The sequence below is a fragment of the Mobula birostris genome, unplaced genomic scaffold, assembly GCF_030028105.1.
Source record: "Mobula birostris isolate sMobBir1 unplaced genomic scaffold, sMobBir1.hap1 scaffold_515, whole genome shotgun sequence".
Classification (NCBI taxonomy): Eukaryota; Metazoa; Chordata; class Chondrichthyes; order Myliobatiformes; family Myliobatidae; genus Mobula; species Mobula birostris.
In genome coordinates, this window is record NW_027278252.1 from 212,487 (window position 1) to 237,299 (window position 24,813).

The window sequence follows — 24,813 nt, forward strand, 5'->3', positions numbered from 1 at the left end:
TAACGTCTGAAAACACTTTCTATTTGCACGTGGTTACACTGCATCTTCACCTGTGAAGAGTTAATTTTTATTACAGCATACCTACAAAGTTAAATCATAATTTTAATTAGATCCATGAAATGAGTTACATACAGACCTAAACTTATATCAGTTTGAAACCATGAAAAGATTAGTAACATGATGGTGGGTGCATGGAACGCACTGGCAACGAAGGTAGTAGAGGCGGATACAATAGGGTCTTTTAGGAGTCTCTTAGATAGGTACAAGGAGCTTAGAACAATAGAGGGCTATGCAGTGGGGAAATTCTAGGCAGTTTCTAGAGTAGGTTACATGACTGGCACAACATTGTTGGCTGAAGGGCCTGTAATGTTCTGTAGATTTCTATGTTTCTATGATTTAGAGAAGCTTGTAAAGTTCATAATGGTCAGGCTTCAATTGTGTTCCTTTCATTCCCTCCCAGAGAGAACACATAGTATTGGGACATCAAAAATTCAGCGCTCCTCTACCCAAATATTAGCAATGGGGGGGGAGGGGTATATAAAGGAAAACAAGCTGAGAGCATGTTGTGACTTTGAACTGAGTCTTCAGCGAGAGACGCTGAAGCTGGTTAATATTAAGAAGTTTTTAGTCATCTCAACAAGCCGACTTTCTCTTAAAGATCCTCTAAAGTTTAGAGTCCAAACTCAAAGTATATTGTGTTTTTATATTAACAAGAAAGAGAATGAGCAGGTGATTCAATACAATTACAATAGCTACAATAACAGTGTTTACTTTGATACTGTGAGTCTGGCAAATGGTTCCATTGAATTCCATATTTACAGTGGGAGCACACACAAAATGCTGGTGAACGCAGCAAGCCAGGCAGCATCTCTAGGAAGAGGTACAGTTGACGTTTCGGGCTGAGACCCTTCGTCAGGACTAAGTGAAGGAAGAGCTAGTAAGAGAGTTGAAAGTGGGAGGGGGAGGAGGAGATCCAAAATGATAGGAGAAGACAGGAGGGGGACGGATGGAGCTAACAGCTGGAAAGTTGATTGGCAAAAGGAATACGAGGTTGGGAGAAGGGAGAGGATCATGGGACGGGAGGCCTAGGGAGAAAGAAAGGGGGAGGGGAGCCCAGAGGAAGATGGAGAGCAGGCAAGGAGTTATAGTGAGAGGGACAGAGGAAGAAAAGAGAGAGAGAGAGAAAGAAGGGAAAAAATTAAAAAGCTCTTAGCTCCATCCCTCCCCCTCCTGTCTTCTCCTATCATTTCAAATCTCCCCCTCCCACTTTCAAATCTCTTACTATCTCTTCTTTCAGTTAGTCCTGACGAAGGGTCTTGGCCCAAAATGTCGACTGAACCTCTTCCTATAGATGCTGCCTGGCCTGCTGCGTTCCACCAGCATTTTGTGTGCGTCGCCTGAATTTTCAGCATCTGCAGATTGCCTTGTGTTTACAATGGGAGCATACTCTAACTGACAAGATGCTGCTGAATGTTCAAGCACCTTTGCTGGGAGAGAGGGATCCAATATGGATGGTCTTAAAGCTTCTGAGGTCAGAAAGCCCCGGTACCCAAAATTAATGTTAGGAGGGCTAACTCTCTGGGTACCCAATTAATGACAGAGCAAAAATTCCCGGGACTGTGTTTGATGTGCTAGTTGACAAAATAACTCGGCCAGTGCCTGTTACCTGGTTTGATGCAGGCTATTTAATGTACTCCATTGTCTGATGAATAGAACATCTCTCAGTCATGTCAGTTTGCAAACCCTATCTCTGAGCAGCCTGTTTGTTTGCAAAGCTGCCCTTTTCATTGCAGACTGATTACTACTTGCAATTTTGCATTACGACTGAAGACCAGTTTTTGTTTGAATTCACTTCTACCAAGTTCACATAGGTAATTCCATAACTCCTGAATCCCTAACAGAGTACATCAGACCTCACTGAGAGTGAGATGCCCAAAGGGAATTCATACCTGACGTTAACATTCATAATGTGATCGAACTGCTCCATGCTTGTGGTTTCAATGGTTCCCAGGAGCAGGATCCCCGCGCTGTTCACCAGCACATCCAGCTGTCCGTAGAAACTCACTGTTTTCTCCATCACCTGGTTCACACTCGCCTCATCTGTTAGGTCACCGGGTAACAGCAGGGGCTGATGAAGTACAGAGTAAAATGCTCAGTAACCACACACCTTCCCACACTGGGTGACAGATTACCTTGTGGATGAAAAAAATTGCCCTTCAGGTTCCTATTAAATCTTTGCCCTCTCACCTTAAACCCCTGTTCTTGATTCCCTAACTCTAGGGAGTTTGCCTATCGCGACAATAGGTCAACAACAGATGCAATCTCAATGGCTCTTCACACAGCCTGAGACCACCTGGAGAATAAAAACACCTATGTCAGGATGCTGCTTATCGATTATAGCTCAGCATTTAACACCATCGTTCCCAGAAGTTACAGAACCTGGGCCTCTGTACCTCTCTCTGCAATTGGATCCTCGGCTTCCCAACCAAAAGACCACAATCTGTGCGGATTGTTGATAACATTCTTCTTCACTGACGATCAACACTGGTGCACCTCAGGGGTGTGTGCTTAGCCCACTGCTCTACCCTCTATATACACATGACTGTGTGGCTAGGTATAGCTCAAATACCATCTGTAAATTTGCTGACGATACAACCATTGTTGGTAGAGTCTCAGGTGGTGACGAGAGAGCGTACAGGAGTGAGATATGCCAACTTGTGGAATGGTGCCGCAGTAACAACTTGGCACTTAACGTCAGTAAGATGAAAGAGCTGATTGTGACTTCTGGAAGGGTAAGAGGAAGGAGCACATACCAATCCTCATAGAGGGATCAGAAGTGAAGAAAGTGAGCAGTTTCAAGTTCCTGGGTGTCAAGATCCCTGAGGATCTAAACTGATCCCAACATATTGATGCAGTTATAAAGAAGGCAACACAGCGGCTATACTTTATTAGGAGTTTGAAGAGATTTGGCATGTCAACAAATACACTCAAAAGCTTCTATAGTTGTACCATGGAGAGCATTCTGACAGGCTGCAACACTGTCTGGTATGGAGGGGCTACTGCACAAGACCGAAAGAAGCTGCAGGGGGTTGTAAATTTAGTCAGCTCCATCTTGGGTACCGGCCTACAAAGTACTCAGGATATCTTCAGGAAGCGGTGTCTCAGAAAGGCAGCGTCCACTATTAAAGACCTCCAGCACCCAGGGCGTGCCCTTTTCTCACTGTTACCGTCAGGCAGGAGGTACAGAAGCCTGAAGGCACACACTCAGCAATTCAGGAACAGCTTCTTCCCCTCTGCCATCTGATTCCGAAATGGACTTTGAACCCTTGGACACTACATCACTTTTTAAATATATATTATTTGTATTTTGCATGATTTTTAATCTATTCAATACACGTATTCTGCAATTGATTTACTTATTTATTTATTATTATTATTATTTGTTTTTCTTCTATATTATGTATTGCTTTGAACTGCTGCTGCTAGGTTAACAAATTCCACAACACATGCCGGTGATAATAAACCTGATTCTGGTTCTAAGGAAACAACTGTGTGCACTCATCTTATCTACCCCCTTCATGGTTTTTTACACCTTTATACTATCACTCCTCGTTCTCCTCTACTCCAAGGAAAAAAGACCCAACCTGCTCAAACTCTCTCCACAAGTCAGTCCTTCCAGTTTCAGCAACATCCTCGTAAATCTTCTCTGAGCTCTGTCCAGATTAATGACATCTCTCCTACAGCAGCGTGACCAAAACTGAACACAATATTCCAAACTTGGCCTCACCGATGTCTTGTGTAACTACAACATAACATCCCAACTTCTATACTCAAGACCTGACTGATGAAGGCCAGCATGCCAAAAAAAACCCTCCATTTTCAGGGAACCATGTACTTGTACTCCTAGGTGCCTCCTGTTCTACAACTTTCCCCACAGCCCTAACTAAATCTCTGATAATCGTAAATACTCCTGTCGAGTTACCCCTCAACCTCCTTTGTTTCAGCGAAAACAAACCCTGCCCATCCAATTTCTTCCCCCACTCCCTCCAGCATGATCACATCCTTGCTATTGTGTGAACACAACACTTCTGATGTGACCTAACCGCTGCTTTGTAAAATTGCTCGATAACACCCCATCTCTTATATCCTGTGCTCTGGCCTATGAAGGGAAACATGCTGTAAGCTGCCTTCACCATTATTTCTTGATACCCCATCACTACTGTACGTTCCTATCCCTATCTGACTTCTCAAAGTGCATCACCTGGCACTTGTCAGTATTAAATTCTGTCTGCCAACAATCCTCCCAACGTTTCATCTCATGTATATCCTGCTGGACCCTTTGACAACTTCCATCGCTATCCACCACAACACCAATTTTTGTGTCATGCTACCACGGATCAGGACAAAATCCAATGATTAAAGCACAGTTCACCTTGGACACAAACATCTGCAGGCATCATCTGGTCCACAGGACTCTCAGTTCAGAGTAACCTCAAATCCAAGTCTATTCTTAGCAAAGCGGGAGGGGGGGAAGGGGGGGCGGAAATCAAGGATTTTGTGATCCACATCCATAGATCCCTCGAAGTTGCTGCACAAATTGATAGGACGGTTAACAAGGCCTTCATTATTCCGGAGACGGAGCTCAAGAGCCACATTTCATAGTTCTATAAAAGTCTGTTTAGACTGCACTTGGAGTTCTGTGTTCAGTTCTGGTTATGTCACTATAGGAAGAACGTGGATATTTCAGAGAAAGTGCAGAGGAGATTTACCAAAGCGTTGCCTGGATTGGAATAGACTGAACACGTTAGGACTTTTCTAACCCAAAGGACATATGTTTAAAATCGGTGGAGGAAAGTTTAGGGGAGATGCCAGAAATTTTTTTTGGACGTAGTACTGACACCAGTGCTGGACTTCGGAGCGAAGGCTCCCGAGTTCGAATCCAGCCGGCTCCCTTGCACACTTTCCATCTGTGCTGGGTTGAGCATCGAGCTAGCAACTCGGCCTCGTAAAAGTAAGAAAGCCTGCTAAAAAAAACACCATCATGGCGACGTCCCGATGACTCCACTCGGAGTTAAGAACTTTCTTCTTCTTCTTCATTGACAGATACCTGGAATGCACTGCTGGGGGTGGTGGTAGAGGGTGATACAATAGAAACCATTTAACAGTCTCTTAGGTAGGCTCATGGATGTAAGAAAATGTGGAGTTATGGGCTATGTAGGAGGGAAGGGTTCAATTGATCGTGGAGCAAGTTATACCGATCAGCACAAAATCATGGGCTGAAGGGCCTTTACTGTGCCATACTGTTTTATGTTCTCAGCTGGCACCCCACAGTCACATTCAGACATTACTGCAGGGCGTTGCTGCTCTAGAACTAGACAGTCTGTATACCACAGTCCTGTGGGTTCTTGTTGTAAGGGAAAAGAGCTACTGTGTTTTGAAGGAAGAGTTTTCCTTGCTGTCCTGGGCAGATCATCTGTTTGCAGTTGGTACATTCATAAGACATAGGAGCAGAATGTGGCCATTCGACCCATTGGGTCTGCTCTGCCATTCCATCCTGGCTGACTTATTATCACTCTTAACCCCATTCGCCTGCCTTCTCCCCATAACCTTTGATGCTCTGATTAATCAAGAACCTATCAACTTCTGCCTTAAATATTCCCAATGAACTGGCCTGCACAGCTGTCTGTGGCAATGACTCCACAGTTTCACCACTCTTTTCCCTCAGCTCTATTCTAAATGGAAGTCCCTCAATTCTGAGGCTGTGCTCTCTGGTCCTAAGCTTCCCCACTATGGAAAACATCCTCTCCACATCCACTCTATCTAGGCCTTTCAATGTTTAATAGGTTTCAAAGAGATCCCCCCCCCCACATTCTTCTAAACTCCAGCGACTAAAGGCCCAGAGCCATCAAACACGCCTCATGTTAACCCTCTCATTCATGGGGTCATAATCCTGAATCTCCTCTGGACCCTCTTGAATGCTAGCATATCTTTTCTTCGATAAGGGGCCCAAAATTATTCATAATACTCCAAGTGCAGCCTGACTTACAAAGTCTTAGCATTATATCCTTGTCGCATTCTAGGTCCTTACAAAATGAAAGCTAAAATTGCATTTATGTTCCTTACCACCGTCTCAACCTGCAAGTTTAGAAACATAGAAAACCTACAGCACAATACAGGCCCTTCGGCCCACAAAGCTGTGCCGAATATGTCCTTACCTGAGAAATTACCTAGGGCTACTGACAGCCCTCTATGTATTTTTCTGAGCTCCAAGTACCTATCCAGGAGTCTCTTAAAAGACCCTATTGTAGCCGCCTCCACCATCGTCGCCAGGAGTCCATTCCACGCACTCAACACTCTCTGCATAAAAAACTTACCCCTGACATCTCCCCTGTATCTACTTCCAAGCACCTTAAAACTGTGCCCTCTCGTGCTAGCCATTTCAGCCCTGGGAAAAAGCCTCTGACTATCCACACGATCAATGCCTCTCATCATCTTGTACACCTCTATCAGGTCACCTCACATTCTCTGTCGCTCCAAGGAAAAAAGGCTGAGTTCACTCAACCTATTCCCATACAACATGCTCCCCAATCCAGGCAACATCCTTGTAAATCTCCTCTGCACCCTTTCTATGGTTTCCACATCCTTCCTATAGTGAGATGACCAGAAAGAACTGAGCACAGTACTTCAAGTGGGGTCTGACCAGGGTCCTATATAGCTGTAACATTACCTCTCGGCTCCTAAACTCAATCCCACGATTGATGACGGCCAATGCACTGTATGCCTTCTTAACCACAGAGTCAATCTGCATAGCAGCTTTGAGTGTCCTATGGACTTGGACACCAAGGTCCCTCTGATCCTCCACACAGTCAAGTGTCTTACCATTAATACTATATTCTGCCATCATATTTGACCTACCAAAATGAACCACCTCTCACTTATCTGGGTTGAACTCCATCTGCCACTTCTCAGCCCAGTTTTACATCCTATCAATGTCCCGCTGTATCATCTGACAGCCCTCCACACTATCCACAACACCCCCAACCTTTGTATCATCAGCAAATTTACTAACCCATCCCTCAACTTCCTCATCCAGATCATTTATAAAAATCACAAAGAGTAGGGGTCCCAGAACAAATCCTTGAGGCACACCAGTGGTCACTGACCTCCATGCAGAATATGACCCGTCTACAACCACTCTTTGCCTTCTCTGGGCAAGCCAGTTCTGCAATGTCCCCTTGGATCCCATGCCTCCTTACTTTCTCAAAAAGCCCTGCATGGTGTACCTTGTCAAACGCCTTGCTGAAATCCATATACACCACATCTACTGCTCTACCTTCATCAATGTTTTTAGTCACATCCTCAAAAAATTCAAACAGGCTCATAAGGCACGACCTGCCTTTGACAAAGCCATGCTGACTATTCCTAATCATATTATGCCTCTCCAAATGTTCATAAATCCTGCCTCTCAGGATGTTCTCCATCAACTTACCAATCACTGAAGTAAGACTCACTGGTCTATAACTTCCTGGGCTATCTCTACTCCCTTTCTTGAATAATGGAACAACATCCACAACCCTCCAATCCTCTGGAACCTCTCCCGTCCCCACTGATGATGCAAAGATCATCACCAGAGGCTCAGCAATCGCCTCCCACAGTAGCTTGGGGTACATCTCGTCCAGTCCCAGTGACTTATCCAACTTGATGCTTTCCAAAAGCTCCAGCACATCCTCTTTCTTAATATCCCTACATGCTCAAGTTTTTCAGTCTGCTGCAAGTCATCCCTACAATCGCCAAGATCCTTTTCCATAGTGAATACTGAAGCAAAGTACTCATTAAGTACCTCTGCTATCTCCTCCGGTTCTATACACACTGTCACACTTGACTGGTCCTATTCTCTCACGTCTTATCCTCTTGCTCACATATTTGTAGAATGCTTTGGGGTTTTCCTTAATCATGTCTGCCAAGGCCCCTTCTGGCTCTCCTAATTTCTTTCTTAAGCTCCTTCCTGCTAGCCTTATAATCTTCTAGATCTCTATCATTACTTAGGTTTTTGAACCTTTCATAAGCTCTTTTCTTCTTCTTGACTAGATTTACAACAGCCTTTGTACACCATGGTTCCTGTACCCTACCATCCCTTCCCTGTCTCATTGGAACGTACCTATGCAGAACCTCACGCAAATATCCCCTGAACATTTGCCATATTTCTTCCATATGTTTCCATGAGAACATCTGTTCCCAATTTATGCTTCCAAGTTCCTGCCTGATAGCCTCATATTTCCCCTTACTCCAATTAAATGTTTCCTAACTTGTCTGTTCCTATCCCTCTCCAATGCTATGGTAAAGGAGATAGAATTGTGATCACTATCTCCAAAATGCTCTCCCACTGAGAGATCTGACACCTGACCAGGTTCATTTCCCAATACCAGATCAAGTACAGCCTTTCCTCTTGTAGACTTATCTACATATCGTGTCAAGAAACCTTCTTCATCACACCTAACAAACTCCACCCCATGTAAACCACTCGCTCTAGGGACATGCCAATCGATATTTGGGAAATTAAAATCTCCCACCATGACAACTCTGTTATTATTACACCTTTCCAGAATCTGTCTCCCTATCTACTCCTTCATGTTCTTGTTACTATTGAGTGGTCTATAAAAAACACCCAGTAGAGTTATTGACCCTTTCTTGTTCCTAACTTCCACCCACAGAGACTCCATAGACAATCCCTCCATGACTTCCTCCTATTCTGCAGCCATGACACATCTCTGATCAGCAGTGCCATGCCCCCACCTCTTTTGCCTCCCTCCCTGTCCTTTCTGAAACATCTAAAGCCTGGCACTCTAAGTAACCATTCCTCCCCCTGAGCCATCCAAGTCTCTGTAATGGTCACACCATCATAACTCCAAGCACTGATCCACACTCTAAGCTCATCCGCTTTGTTCATAATATGCCTTGTATTAACATAAACACACCTCAAACTATTGGTCTGAGTGCATCCCTTCCCTATCACCTGCCCCTCATCCCTCTCGCACTGTCTCCAAGCTTTCTCAATTTGTGAGCCCACCGTCTCTTCCTGTCTCTTCAGTTCGGTTCCCACCCCCCAGCAATCCTAGTTTAAACTCTCCCCAATTGCCTTAGCAAACAAATCTCCCTGCTAGGATATTGGTCCCCCGGGATTCAAGTGCAACCCGTCCTTTTTGTGCAGGTCACACCTGTCCCAAAAGAGGTCCCAATGATCCAGAAATCTGAATCCCTGCCCCCTGCTCCAATCCCTCAGCCACGCACTTATCCTCCACCTCATTCTATTCCTATACTCACTGTCACAAGGCACAGGCAGTAATCCTGAGATTACTACCTTTAAAGTTCTGCTTCTCAACTTCCTTCCTAATTCCCTGTAGTCTGTTTTCAGGACCTCCTCCCTTTTCCTGCCTATGTCATTGGTACCAATATGTACCATGACCTCTGTCGGTTCTCCTTCCCATATTGTGGACGTGATCAGAAACATCCCAGACCCTGGCACCTGGGAGGGAAACCACCATCTGAGTTTCTTTCCTGCGCCCACAGAATCGCCTGTCTGACCCCCTAACTTTAGAGTCCCCTATCCCTGCTGCTATTCTCTTCCTTTCCCTACCCTTCTGAGCCACAGGGCCGGACTCTGTGCCAGAGGCGTGGCCATTGTTGCTTCCCCCCAGGTAGGCCATCCCCCCCAACAGTACTCAAGCAGGAGTACTGATTGTTTGTGGGACCTTGCTGGGCCAAACTGGCGGCTGCACTAAGTCCACCACACAACTCCAGCTCCAACAACAATCCAATGGAAGGGGCTTTGTCAACCCATCTCCCTTTGGTCTGGTCCTATACTGAACAGGAGCTGAGCAAGCTTCAACAAAAATGGGGTGGCCCACATCCCGAAGACATGAGGACTGGCAGATTAACCGGCTACTATAAATTACCCTTCGTGTGTAGGTCAGCTGTAGAATCTGGGGATACTGAAGGAATAAATATGGAAATAGTGTAATTGGGTGGTTGAAAGTCAGCATGGACTTGATGGGCTGAAGGGCCTGTTTCGTGCTGTATCTCTCTATGACTCTGACAATGGTTAAAAGTGTTCACGCTGTATTGATTACCAGCCAACATTTATCCCCCTACCAGTCCTCCCTGACTCCAGCTCCAGCCCCACTTACCGTGTTCGACCCGACCTCCTCACATTCTTTGCACACTTTGTTCAGGTTTTCCATGTTCCGTCCGTTCAGTGCCAGTTTGGCTCCTAGCCTGGCGAACAGGATGGCTGTCCCAGCTCCAATTCCTGAACTTGCACCGGTGATCAGAGCCACCTTCCCACTGAGTGACAAACGCTGCAACAGTGAGTCAGACGGCGCAAGGTCAGTGCCCCAGATACAGGACAGGCAGACGTCAGACAGCACAGGGTCAGTGCCTGAGATACAGGACAACAGGCAGAAATGAGAGGGACAGCATAGGGTCAGTGCCCAATACAGGACCGGCAAACATCAGTCAGTGCCCCAGGCAAAGGACAGGCAGAAACAAGACAGTCAGAACAGGATCAGTGCCCAAGATACAGTCAGGCAGACATCAGAATGTCACACAGCAGAGGATATTTGGGCACTAGGTGTGGAGGGGTGGGGGATAAGTCAGTCAGAGGACCTCCTCTTCTGTCTGCTCCTGGGTTCAGCCAGGGTGAGCATTCACAGATCCAGGCCAGCAAAGCATCAGTCTGAGCCTCCCGCCTCCCCTCCTCCAGGAATACAGTAGAGCAGTGAGCAGGGCTGCAGTCTGTGTTAAGCCTGCATGGGTTTCCTCCAGTGCTCTGGTTTCCGAACGCCATGACCGTTGGTACTTTAGTGGGCCACTGTAAGTCGCCCCTATTGTGTCGGTGAGCAGTACAAACTGGGGGCAGCTGAGATGGCTAGCACATACTGAATGGGCCAAAAGGCCTGGTTCCGGTTCCCTGCTATACGCAGGGAACCCAATTTGTGAGTCCGATTCCTCTGGCTCTCCGGAGGCCATCCCGAACTGATGGGATCCCCAGCGACTGGAGGGCATTCTGGACAGCGAGGATCATATTTTAACCTAAAACCGTGGTGAATATTGTAAATGTGTTTTTAAATATATTATTTTAGGAAAAGTGTCGACACTCAGTTTACGGGTCAGATGGAGAATGGCACAGGGAAGGTCGAGACCACCCCCTACCCCCCCACAGGGAGTATTGGGAACATAGCGCTCCAGTGGCAGAGCAATAGGGGAGAAGGGGGGGGCGGGAGGGAGAACGTGGGGTGTGGGGGCAACAGTGGGCAGACAAGGGACGCAGGAGGGTACAAGAGGGTTGGGGAGGAGGGTAGGGGGCGGTTGACAGGGAGGAAGGAGGGAGGTGGGTCGAGCTCTCGCTCCTTTCCACAGAGGGGAGATGAACGGGAGGGAAGGGGAGTGTAAGGAGGGGCTGAGGCGGAAGGGAGAAGGTGTCGGTCAGTCTCTTCTCTGTCACCTGCGTAACTCCTCCCGCCTGAGCCGCCATGTTAATTAAAGGCGCAGCTGCTTCTGATCTGAAGGCGCCGGTCGGCGCTGCCTCCCTCACTATCGTTCCGGCTCCGGCGGGGCAATTCAGTGAGCACACACACAGGCCCTTCAGCCCCTCTTCTCCTTACTGGCGACAGAGTACACCGATTCCCTTTACCAGCCCGTAGCTATGCCCGCCGTTCGGCAACCCGGTGTCATCCCGACTACTTTGAATTTATTCACCTTGAATTCATCAAAAGACGTAAAACAATGTTCCACAAAGCCAGGCTTGGTTAAAGGCAGCGCTGGAAACCGATACATTTAAGTGCATCACAAAAATATAAAGCAGGCCCTTCAGCCCGTGGAACATCAATCTCTAATTTCAACTAATCCTAATCCCATTTTTAAATATTTCCCCCATATTTCCATCAACTTCCTCCCGTCACACACACTGAGGATAATTTACAGTGAACGAAACCCCCATCAACTCCCGCGTCTGTGGGTTATGGGGGAAAGCTGGAGCACCCAGAAGTCACTTTATGGGAGAACATGCAAACTGCATCCGACACTGATGAACCCGGGTCTCTGGCACTGCGAACCAGTAGCTCTTCAAACTGATAAGAGTCCTAGTGTTGAAAAGTTGACTCGTTTTCTTTCCACAAACACTGCACCAGCTGCAGAGTGTTTCCAGCAAGCTTTTCTTTACAGATTCCCAGCATTCACGTTATTTTGCGTTGATTGTATCGTAGCAATCCTGCTCTTACATTCTTCGCCTCAATTTAGTACAGCTAGGCATGGTGTACCTCCTAACCGCATTAGTCCTCCAAATATGGGCAAACTTCCATTTTTTCAGTAAAATTTCCTATCCATCACTACACACCCATCATGGGCTTTTAACCACGGAAGTAATCCTCCATCATCACTCTCTGTCCTCTGTTACTAGTCCAAGTTTGGATCCAATTTGCTAACTTGTCTTGCGTCTTGTAGGAAATAACAGTTTGAACAGTTCGCCAAGACACTGTCAACGCGTTAATGAAGTTTATGTGTAAATTGCATCAGCTATGGTACCGCTCCCCTTTTATACACATAACCACATCCTTTAAGAGATGTTTTTCTCCTAAAGCTACCCTCAATTAATCCCTGTTGCTCTAAGTCCAGTATCCTTTTCTCGACTAAAATTTCAGCTGCCACATTAAGACAATTACAAAGCCAACCCACTACCATCTATAAAAAATAGCGAGAGTTAAAGGGCTTATGTCTCAGCAAGAGCTAGACGATATCGTCTATGCATTTATTTTTACTGGGCTGGACTATTGTAATAGCGTTAACAAGTCCCTCAGACAGCTGTAGCTCATTGAAAACGCTGCTGCTAGAGTCCTTACTAAGACCGAGAAAGTGGAACACATCACTCCAGTTCTCAGATCAATACACTGGCTTCCTGTCCATTAGAAGATTGACTTTAAAATATTACCACTGGTTTATAAAGTACTGAATGATCTAGGGCCGAAATACATTTCCGTTCTGCATTATGCTTCCTGAGCGCTCAGATCATCTGGGGCGGGTCTGTTTACCGTCCCCAGCGTACAAACTAAACATGGTGAAGCAGCTTTTAATGACTATGCTCCACGTATCTGGAATAACCTTCCAGAAGATCTGATGTCGGCCCCAAGTTTAAGCTCCTTTAAGTCGAGGCTTAAAACTCTTCTTTTCGCTCCATTTTTTAATTAGAATCTCCTGCACTATAACTTCTATTTACCTTGTCTATTTTGCTGTGATTTTACTCTCTTATATATTGTCTGAAATTTGATGTTTGATTTTTATATCTTGTTCTCTGTAAAGCACTTCGAACTGCCTTGCGTTTGAAAAACAAATAGACTCACTTGCCTTTAATCACCCGACCTATCCCCAATGCCCCCCTTGAATAAAGGTACCACACTCTAACATCCGTGGCCAAAGAGGTAAATATTTATCAGAAACCAGGCAATTGCTTCCCTTTCAAGCAACAGACATAAAAGTTGCTGGTGAACGCAGCAGGCCAGGCAGCATCTCTAGGAAAAGGTGCAGTCGACGTTTCAGGCCGAGATCCTGCCTGGCCTGCTGCGTTCACCAGCAACTTTTATGTGTGTTGCTTGAATTTTCAGCATGTGCAGAATTCCTGTTAATTGCTTCCCTTTCCTCCTGTAGTACCCTAGGATACAACTTTCCAGATTCTGAAGATATATCCACCAAGATACCTAATACCTCCCTTTTATTATGTTCTAGAATTCCACCATCCCCTCCTCAAGTGTGGGCACGTGGCCAAGTGGTTAAGGCGTTCGTCTGGTGATCTGAAGGTCGCAAGTTCGAGCCTCAGCTGTGGCAGCCTGTTTGTGTCCTTGAGCAAGGCACTTAACCACACATTGCTTTAGTGTCTGTGCGAGGAATGGCACCCCACACAGACTTCCAATCTGCGCTTTGTAAGGCATGAAAATACCCGACACAGGCCTCTCATGGTCTGAGTCGACATTCCCTTCCCCTCCTCATGAATACAAACAAGTACTCATTAAGCACCTCATCACTATCCTTTGGTCCCCAACAAGCCCTTCTCTCTCTGGTTATCCCCTTGTCCTTAGTTCATCAATTGCTTTGGAATTTTCCTCATCCTTGCCTGCCAATGATATTTCATATCACTCGTCACCGTTCTTATTACTTTAAGAATCCCCAATTCCTACAGGGTTATTCCTGGTTTAGTTCTTTAAACCTGCCATAAGCTGGCACTTCTTCATCCTGCCCTTGATATCCAGGGTTCCTGGACTTGTTGGCCTTACCTCTCACCATACATTGATCCCACTAATTGGATGTAGACTACAAGAACATGCTGCCAGTCTACCTTGCCAGTTCCTGCCTTAGAATAGTGACATTCCACAATTCAGGGCCTTAATTTTTGACCTATTCTTCTCCTTCCCTATACCAGCATTAACATTTTGGATTCTATCTCACACAGATATTCCACGTCACTGGTTTCATTCTCCAAGATTAGGTCCATCACTGCCACTTCTCTTGCTTTCGAGAACATCCACATGGTGGTGCAAAGTTCTCCTGGACGCACTTTGGAATTTTTTTCCCCCTTTGATGCCTTTCACATTGAGGCGATCCATGCTAATATTGGAGTTGAAATCTCTTTTGACAGTGACACCAATATTTATATATTTCTGAGATCTGCCAACACAGCTGCTTCCTGCTAGTTGGAAGGCTACAGTACCCCCACTCCTTTGTAATTAAGCTCCACCTACATGGCCTTATTTCAAGAACTTTTTAGAATATCCTCCCACCTTATTGCATTAATGGATAATTAATTTTGCAGTTCCCTTCCCTGTGGATTCTGTCCTTGGATGCCAGGTACATACCATATGTTGTCCATAATGCCGTGACCACAATGTTAACCTGTTTGTCCCCCTCCCTCATGGTAGGGTCTGGCTCATCACCTGTCACTTGCACAACTTCCGATCTGTCAGGTGGTAACGTGTACAACCAGGGCTGTAGTTTGGCCAATGTTACCGGGCCAGAGACTGCTAACAGCAATCACCACACCCAGGTCGGCATTATAATCACTTCTGAGAATAAGTCTACAACCTCACAACGAGCTGCTCTAGAACAAGGTTTATTTCAATTTACATATTAAAACAATCTGTCTAACTGACAGCAGTTTTGAGACCAGCTGCTGTGCTTAAATGTGTGAATGCTCAATGCTTTTACACAAGGGCCATAAAATGTTGATGTTCCACCAAGGCTTTTCAAATCCTGCTCTGTGTTGTGTTAAGGTCGGGAGGAGGGGCGGGTTGGCACAGGGAGAGGCTTGCAAGACAGACAGGGGCACACCTATGATCTTCATGTCATTCTCTGATTCCAGGGCAACACAAGGCCATATTAAAGCTCAGCCAACACCCGTGAGAAGGCCTCATGTTTCATGTTAGTAATTTTCACTTGAGCCCCACAGAGCAGCACATGCCCGACGATGAAACCGAAAACTGGCTTAAGGAGGGAAGACCTCGCAGTCAGCAGCTGGCACCTAATGCAGCTGGCACAGAATGCCTTTTCTTGCTGCCAATGGAATTTTGCCTTCAGCTTGACCAGACGATCAACTCCACTTTTCTTTCCCAGAACCTGGGTGAACCCAAACACCCCCAGGTATGTCAAGAGGGAAAGGCTACAAGACAGAGAAAAAAAAAGTAGCAAAGGGGAGAGAACAGAAGGAAAAAGGAATAGAGGGAGATCAAGAGAGGACGAGGATTGATATAACTGCCCAGCATCCCCACTGTCCCCAGTCCATGCAGATCTGTTTGAAGATGGAGGTCTGTTGGCAAATCATGGTTGGCACCAGTATCTCTGACCCAACGTTCACTCTCCTCTGAGGCAGCCCCACCATCCTGCTCAGCTCCAGCCTGCTGGCCCAGCCAGAGATCAGAATGCCAGAGGGTTGGCGTGAATAACAATGTCTTTGATGCGTACGTCAGTCAGAGGACGAAACGTCTTCTCATTTACAGGAAGCTTCTCCAGCTCATCCAGTGTTTCCAGCCCATCGATCACCCTGGACGAGAAGCGGACATGTCAGTTCAAATCAATACCTGGACCCCAAAACTCACGTTATGAGCAGAAATCAATCAAATCTGGTCCCAAAACACAAAAAAACCTTCTTTGTGCAAATCCTGCCCCCGTCACTGTCCTATACATTACGGTACTTCAAACAATTATCAGGGTACTTCCTGTTTCCACTCACCTTTTAGGCAGTTCACCCCAGAGTCGAAAGCCAAGATAAACCATTTTCCTCAAAACCCCTCCAAGCCTTCTACCCATTAACCAAATTAGTGTTGCATGGTTAATGACCTCCTCACTCACACTCACTTTACCCATTTCAACTCAATCTCCCAATCTCCTCTATTCCAAAAGCTACACCCTGATCTGGTCAGCTTCTCCTCATGGCATCACTCCACATACCTTGATCCTCCTGAACCACGAAGTCTATAAGGTCACCTTTCCTTATGACTTATGTCATATAGAAAAGGACAGCAAAGAAACAGGCCCTTCAGCCCATCTAGTCCATGCTGACCCATTTAAACTGCCTACTCCCATCGACCTGCACCGGGACCACAGCCCTCCATACCCCTACCATTCATGTACCTATCCAAACTTCTCTTAAACGTTGAAATCGAGCTTGCATGCACCACCTGTGCTGGCAGCTTGTTCTACATTCTCACAATCCTCTGAGTAAAGAAGCTTCCCCTCATGTTCCCCTTAAACTTTTCACCTATCACCCTTAACCCAGAACCTCTCATTGTAGTCCCATCCAACCTCAGTGGAAAAAGCCTATCTACAAGTCTGATAGTACACACACAACACGCTGGAGGAACTCAGCAGGTTGGTCAGCATCCGTGGAAAACATCAGTCAACGTTTTGGGCCGGAACCCTTCGTCAGGAATGTCCTGGCCCAAAACGTTGACTGATCGTTTCCATGGATGCTGCCCGACCTGCTGAGTTCCTCCAGGGTGTTGTGAGTGTTGCTTTGACCCCAGCATCTACAGAGTATTTTGTGTTTACTGATAGTACACGGAGGGTAGGATTTTTGGACTTCCGACTCTTCCTTTGTTCTCTTTCCTTTCCTGTTGAAGGAACAGGGGACATGGATCAACAAACCTACTTGCCAAACACTGTGTACTTCATGTCCAGGTGAGGCTGTTTCCCATATGTGAAGAAAAACTGAGAGGCATTGGTGTTGGGACCATTGTTGGCCATGGAAACCACTCCTCGAACGTTGTGCTGAAACAGAGCATGAATGGGTAGATAAAGTCACAAATCAGCACCAGTCAATGGGAGATCCTCTCACGAGTTTGAAAGCTTCAAGTGTTTACTCACCTTGAGGTGTTCACTGATCTCATCTTCAAACTTCCTGCCCCAGATGCTGGATCCTCCTTTGCCTGTGCCTGTATGGAAGGACAAACACTGCCACATGATAACAATGTACTAAGCACATTGTAGCTCCGTCATCAAACACCAAGCCTCGAGAGAAGTGCCCAGTCTGATGTCTAGAAGCTCACTCAAACATAGGTAGGTTTCAAAAGAATCTTAGAGGAGGAGCAGTGAGAGTTAGGAGGGGAAGATCCATTAGGCTCTACACAGAAGAAATAAGACAAAGATAATGTACTCATTAGATGGATACAGGATCACAGCTCCAACAGGGAATTTTTAAAATTTATGCCCAGATAATTTCAAAGTTCAAGGTACATTATCAAGGTATGTATGCATTATATAACCTGGAAATTCATCTCCTAACAAGACAGCCACAAAAGAAAGAAACTCAAAAGAACACATTAAAAAAAAGTCAAACACCCAATGTGCAGAGAAAGAAAACTTGCTCCCTCTCTGTCCCCAGCCCCCCTTCATTCTGCTTTTTTTTGCCCTTCTCCACCCAATCTATCTGCCCATCCGGCCCTGCGCTTAAATCGATATCCAAACATTGGGCCTGCCACTTCGTCACACACTGGGGCCTGGACTCCACTGCCTCGATCCGGCCCTGCGCTTAAATCGTCGTCCAAACACTGGGTCTGCTGCTTTGTCACACACTGGGGCCTGGACCCCACTGCCTCAATTTTGCTATAAGAGGCGGCCCTTTGGCCCAACAAGACATTGTTGGACCACATTTGGAGTACTATATACATGTTTGGTCACCCTGTTGTAGGAAGGGCATTATTGAACGAGAAAGAGTTCAAAGAGGTTTTACAAATGTGCTGTCATGACTTCAGAGACTAAATTATAAGAAGTTGGACAGGCAAGGGCTTTATTCATCAGAATGTAGGAGTCTGAAGAGTGAACTTACAGATGTGTATAAAATCGTGAGGGGCATAAAAAGGGTGAATGCACAGTCTTTTTTTTTCCAGGGTAAGGAAACTAAAAACTAGAGGGCATTGATTTAAGGTGCGAGGGGAAAGATTTAAAAGGGACCCGAGAGGCAACTTCTTCACGCGGAGGAAAGAGCTACCATAAAAGTGAGAATATTTAAAAGACAAGTACATGGATAGGAAGGGTTTAGAGGGATATGGGCAAGATGCAAACAAATGGACTGGCTTGGTTAGCACGGACAGGTTAGGCCAAAGGGTCTGTTTCTATGCTAAATTGCTGTATGAGTAACTCCTAATCACATTGGCAAAACCTTTTTCTCTCTCTCTCTCTCTCTCTCTCTCTCTCTCACACACACACACACAGGATTCTCGGAGTATGACAGAATGTTTTTATTTTGGTCTCCTCTGGATGCTGTACTTTCTCTTTGTTCTTCACTCTCCTGTCAATGGAGGATTGGCCCGCTGACAGAAAAACGGGTCACTGTCCAATTGGCAAACACTAACTACTTGTGGACATCAGCCCTGCGGCCTTCACCATTTACAATCTATGTGAACTAGTCAGATAAAGGGACCGGGTATAGTGTAATCACACTTACTGATGTTACGATGATCAGTGAGAAAGTAAGATGGGTGGCGGACAGAGGTTGAGTGGACAAAGATTTGGCAAATGGTGCATAAAATGCAAAAAAAAAAAAAAAAAAAAAGAGGTGATCTGCTTTGGAAAAAGAAAATCAGAATGGAAGGAGACAACAGAACACAGCTGGATGCAGGGATTTGGGTTATAGAGTCAAAGTTATACAGTATAGAAATGGACCCTCCAGCCCACCATATCTATCCATCCACACTAATCCCACCTGCCCACAATCCTTCAATGCCTTGCCTAACTCGTGTCTGACCGAATGTCCCACAACACATTAATTGTATCTCATTCCACCACTTCTGACAGCACATTCCAGGTATCAAGCAAAAAAACTTAACCCTCAGGTCCCCTTTAAAATTCTTTCCTATCACCTTAGATCTATGCCCTCGTTTTCAATACCCATACCATTGGAGAAAGATATTCACCATCTACCCTACCTATGCCTCTTACAATTATGTATACTCATCACACTCCTCCATTTCAGAGAAAATAAGTCCAACCTATCCAATCTCTCCCCATAGCTAAAGTCCTTCAATCGAGGCAACACCTTGGTGAAATTCCTCTGCACCCTCTCCACCACACCCTATCCTTTCTACACTATGGTAACCAGTACTGCTCACACGTCGAGTCTAACCAGTGTTCTGTAACACTGCAACATAATGCACCAACACTTTGATCCTACGCCTCAGCTTCAGAAGGCAAGCATCTTCTTCACCACCCTGTCTGTCTGCGTGGCCACTTTCAGAGAACTGAAGCCCCAGGGTTCTTCAACACCGGCATTAGTTATCACTTAACTGAGCATGTTCTGCTCATAATTAACTTACCAAAATACATCACCTCACAATTGTTGTGATCAAATTCCATCAGCCAATACCCAACCCAACTTCCCAACTCATCCATATCCAACTCCAGCCTTAGAAAATCCCTCACCATCCACAACACCTGCAAACTTGTTGGCGTTTATCTGGGTGGGCGATCTGCAAGCTTTTTGTGTGTGAGAGAGAGAGAGGGGGTTGGGGGTTTCATGTTATTGTCACACAAAGACCTGCTGTAAGCTTGAGTATCATCAAAAACAACCTCTTCCAGATCAGGAGAAATAAAGAGAGGCTGCAGTGACTGGGAAAAAAAAAAATTGGTGTCCAAATTCCTGATCTTCAAGGTTCGGCAATCAACGTGGCTCAAGGGAAACAGACAAGCACTGGTGTCCAGAAGCTTAGGCCAAAGTGATACCCCTTAACAAGCATCTTAAAGTGGAAGAGAACAAGAAGGAAATAAGAAACGAGGACACTGGCAAAATGTCAGGTTGTAGGAGCCGTGGGAAGATTACCTGTGGGGTCTCCAGTCTGTACAATAAAGCCTTTGATATTGCGATGGAAAATGCATCCATTGTAGTAATCACTGGCACACAAGGCCAGGAAGTTCTGTAAAGAGAGAAACACAAGAACAATCAGTCTTGCTGCAAAGGGCCACCATGCTCCCCACCAATGTGCCCAGGATAAAATACACTACATCACTGTCAGAGTAACAGCCATCGCCCACCAGTGTAGTATCAGACCATACACACTGGTACTGTACCTGGTAGTTACAGGAAAAAGGACCCAGTCAAATAAGATCAAGAACAGAGACCATTCAACTCTGCCAAATCCACTCCACCATTCAATTAGATCAGATCCATGTCTGTTCTGACCAATACAATTATCTGATTTTACTCCATACCCCTTAAAATCCTCTTAAAAAGTTATCAGTTTTAGACATAACTGTAACTGAACAGAGTCAGGGAAGGATGTTTTTGAGTGTCGCTACCAGGGCGGAAGAGGTGTGACTGATTGTATTCCTGCATGGTTTAGATCTAATAACAAACATTCTCATTAGAGAATGATGACAATCCAGAGGCAGAGATGGCCACAAATCCCTAGACAATAGACAATAGGTGCAGGAGTAGGCCATTCGGCCCTTCGAGCCAGCACTGCCATTCACTGTGATCATGGCTGATCATCCACAATCAGTATCCAGTTCCTGCCTTCTCCCCATAACCTTTGATTCTGCTATCTTTAAGAACTCTGTCCATCTCTTTCTTGAAAGCATCCAGAGACTTGGCCTCCACAGCCTTCTGGGGTAGAGCATTCCATATATCCACCACTCTCTGGGTGAAAAAGTTTTTCCTCAACTCCGTTCTAAATGGCCTACCCCTTATTCTTAAACTGTGGCCTCTGGTTCTGGACTCACCCATCAGCGGGAACATGCTTCCTGCCTCCAGCATGTCCAATCCCTTAATAATCTTATATGCTTCAATAAGGTCCTCTCTCAGCCTTCTAAATTCCAGAGTATACAAGCGCAGTCGTTCCAATCTTTCGACATATGACAGTCCCGCCATCCCGGGAATTAACCTTGTGAACCTACGCTGCACTCCCTCAATAGCAAGAATGTCCTTCCTCAAATTTGGAGACCAAAACTGCACACAGTACTCCAGGTGTGGTCTCACCAGGGCCCTGTACAGCCGCAGAAGGACCTCTTTGCTCTTATACTCAATTCCCCTCAATATCTGTGCTATCTGTTTTCCAATAATCCTTCCAACCACTTCTCCTCCTGGGTGACAAAATGTCTCTCTTATACTCAGTTTCCTATAGAATCTCATTTCACAGTCCCGTAGGGTAATTTTGTCCCAAGCATTTACTCTGGAGTTTACAAAGAATGGTGCCAAAAACAAAAAAAAAATCCAGCGAATGGATTTAACACGATGTTTTCGCTCATAGAACAGCCACTTGCTGGATTTTTTCTTTTGTTTTTAGCACCATTCTTTGTAAACTCCAGAGTATGTTGTGCGTAAAAATCCCAGATCAGCAGTTTCTGAGAGACTCAAATCACCCTGGGCAGCACCTAATTAATTAGCTTGTTAATTTTGGCTTTTTTCTTAGAGGTGCCGAATGCGTTTCAGAGCGCTCCGGCTACCACTGCACCCCTGCTGTTATGTCTCTTCTGAGTGCACCTGTGATATTGTCCCTGATTAGTAGTGCAACTCCACCCACCAGCTCTTTACCTCTTCTCTGTCTTTTCTAAAAGACACCCATTCCTGCCCCTCTCTCATCCCTGTCTCTGTAATGGCCACAACATCATAATTCGCTGTACTGATTCATCCTCTAAGTTCATCACCTTTACCCATAATACTCCCAGCACCCTGATGGGTAATTCCACCCCCCCCCCCCAGCAGTATCCAAAGAGAAATACTTGTTGCTGAGGGGAACCACATTCTTGTCAAATACTTGTTGACCACAGGGAAACCCTGCACTGACTGCTTACTCCCTTTACCTCTCCTGGTGGTCTTCCATCTACTGTCTGAAGCCTGAACTCTGGGTGTGACCACCTCTTCAAAAGTCTCATCTATAATGACTTCAGTCTCCCGGATGATCGTGGAGCTGGAATTGGATGTACCAATTCTGGAGTTGGTACACCCAATTCCAGCTCCAACTCCTTGACCAGGTCAGTCAGGAGCTGAAGTTGGGCGCATTTCCTGCAGATGTAGTCATAAGAGAAACCGGCAGGTATCTGATTTTCCACATCCGACAGGAGGAGCGTTCCATCCTGACGACTTTGTACTTTTTTAAAAAAAGTTTACCTCTTCTTATCTGTGCTTCTGCCTGTTGTCGCTAAAGCCTGTTAGGCCTTCCTCCTCCATCACCGGCACACTCCAACACTGGCAGGTCCTCTTGCCCCTACCTTCCTTTTATTTGTTGCTGAGTTTAGGTCTCTGACGCCGACACTTACCGTGCCTGCGCGCCAAAAAAACACCGGCCGTATCTGAAGCTGCTGCATTTGGCTCCCCCACTCCACCCCCATCCCCATCCCCTGGTACAGCTCTGACACCGACGCTTACCACGTTTGAGCACCGCGGGAAACAGAGGCTGAGCAGAGATAAAGGGAGTAGAGATGGGGGCTTTGCAGGGGAGGAGAGATGGAGGGGGGTATCGGAGAGGGATGGAGGGAGGTATCGGAGAGGGAAGGAGGGAGGTATCGGAGAGGGATGGAGGGAGGTACCGGAGAGGGATGGAGGGAGGTACCGGAGAGGGATGGAGGGAGGTACCGGAGAGGGATGGAGGGAGGTACCGGAGAGGGATGGAGGGAGGTACCGGAGAGGGATGGAGGGAGGTATCGGAGAGGGATGGAGGGAGGTATCGGAGAGGGATGGAGGGAGGTATCGGAGAGGGATGGAGGGAGGTATCGGAGAGGGATGGAGGGAGGTATCGAAGAGGGAAGGAGGGAGGTATCGGAGAGGGAAGGAGGGAGGTATCGGAGAGGGATGGAGGGAGGTATCGGAGAGGGATGGAGGGAGGTATCGGAGAGGGAAGGAGGGAGGTATCGGAGAGGGATGGAGGGAGGTATCGGAGAGGGATGGAGGGAGGTATCGGAGAGGGAAGGAGGGAGGTATCGGAGAGGGATGGAGGGAGGTATCGGAGAGGGATGGAGGGAGGTATCGGAGAGGGAAGGAGGGAGGTATCGGAGAGGGATGGAGGGAGGTATCGGAGAGGGATGGAGGGAGGTATCGGAGAGGGAAGGAGGGAGGTATCGGAGAGGGATGGAGGGAGGTATCGGAGAGGGAAGGAGGGAGGTATCGGAGAGGGATGGAGGGAGGTATCGGAGAGGGATGGAGGGAGGTATCGGAGAGGGAAGGAGGGAGGTATCGGAGAGGGATGGAGGGAGGTATCGGAGAGGGAAGGAGGGAGGTATCGGAGAGGGAAGGAGGGAGGTATCGGAGAGGGATGGAGGGAGGTATCGGAGAGGGAAGGAGGGAGGTATCGGAGAGGGAAGGAGGGAGGTATCGGAGAGGGAAGGAGGGAGGTATCGGAGAGGGATGGAGGGAGGTATCGGAGAGGGATGGAGGGAGGTATCGGAGAGGGATGGAGGGAGGTATCGGAGAGGGAAGGAGGGAGGTATCGGAGAGGGATGGAGGGAGGTATCGGAGAGGGATGGAGGGAGGTATCGGAGAGGGAAGGAGGGAGGTATCGGAGAGGGAAGGAGGGAGGTATCGGAGAGGGATGGAGGGAGGTATCGGAGAGGGATGGAGGGAGGTATCGGAGAGGGATGGAGGGAGGTATCGGAGAGGGAAGGAGGGAGGTATCGGAGAGGGATGGAGGGAGGTATCGGAGAGGGAAGGAGGGAGGTATCGGAGAGGGAAGGAGGAGGGTATCGGAGAGTGAGTGGTGGGTTGGAGAGGAAGGAGGAATGGCGAAGGGGGTCACCACTACCTCGCAGGTGCGGGGCGCCCGCTCGCAGAACAGCTCGATCTTGATGTCTCCGAGATCAGTGCGGATGGTCAGGGCCTGAAACACAAGAAATCCTGTGAGCACCCGTCCTCCCCTCTCAGCAACCCGGCACCTCCCTCTCCCGTGTCCCGACCCCCTTCCATCTCAGACCCTCACCATCTCGGCCAGTCCAACTGCCCGCAGCTGCTTCCGGTCCGTCCGGTAACGATCCCGGCTGCTCCCCCGACCCCCTCCTCCCGTTCCGCCGCGCTCCAGTCGGAAACCGGAGCGGGAGACCACGCTGCGGCTCGAACTTGCTCCTGTACAGCAGGTCACCTCAGCTCCAGTTTGCTGTCTCCTCCCGGTAAGTAAGTGCACCCTTTTGCTAATCAAGCCTCCAACTAACCCTGGCTTAAAATATTCAGGGACCACTGCGCTTTCACTGCCCTTGGAGGAAAGGGTGGACACCCTCGGTGTAAAACGGCAGCATCTCTGTTTTACGTGGGTGGCTCTCTCGTTTATAAACAGTCACACCTGTTCTAGTTTATCCTCT

At 46.9% G+C, this 24,813-nt stretch overlaps 2 protein-coding genes across 2 annotated transcripts in view; both read right to left on the reverse strand.

The window, feature by feature from the left end:
- The window catches only part of LOC140193344 (3-oxoacyl-[acyl-carrier-protein] reductase FabG), a 42,902-nt gene extending 30,578 nt beyond the window's left edge, over positions 1 to 12,324 (reverse strand). The window contains exons 1-3 of the mRNA XM_072250669.1: positions 11,501 to 12,324; positions 10,185 to 10,355; positions 1,950 to 2,128 (exon numbers count right to left, since the gene is read on the reverse strand). Of these exons, the coding sequence (XP_072106770.1) occupies positions 1,950 to 2,128; positions 10,185 to 10,355; positions 11,501 to 11,530 (380 nt within the window). The 5' untranslated portion in view covers positions 11,531 to 12,324. The remainder of the gene's footprint in view (positions 1 to 1,949; positions 2,129 to 10,184; positions 10,356 to 11,500) is intronic.
- Positions 12,325 to 15,135: 2,811 nt separating this feature from the next.
- ppil3 (peptidylprolyl isomerase (cyclophilin)-like 3) lies at positions 15,136 to 24,568 on the reverse strand. The gene is made up of 6 exons (XM_072250673.1): positions 24,438 to 24,568; positions 24,264 to 24,338; positions 20,351 to 20,444; positions 17,401 to 17,468; positions 17,186 to 17,304; positions 15,136 to 16,078 (listed from the first exon to the last, which is right to left on the reverse strand). The coding sequence occupies exons 1-6, from the start codon at positions 24,438 to 24,440 to the stop codon at positions 15,952 to 15,954; spliced, it is 486 nt and encodes a 161-aa protein (XP_072106774.1). The 5' UTR covers positions 24,441 to 24,568; the 3' UTR covers positions 15,136 to 15,951.
- Positions 24,569 to 24,813: the final 245 nt, after the last annotated feature.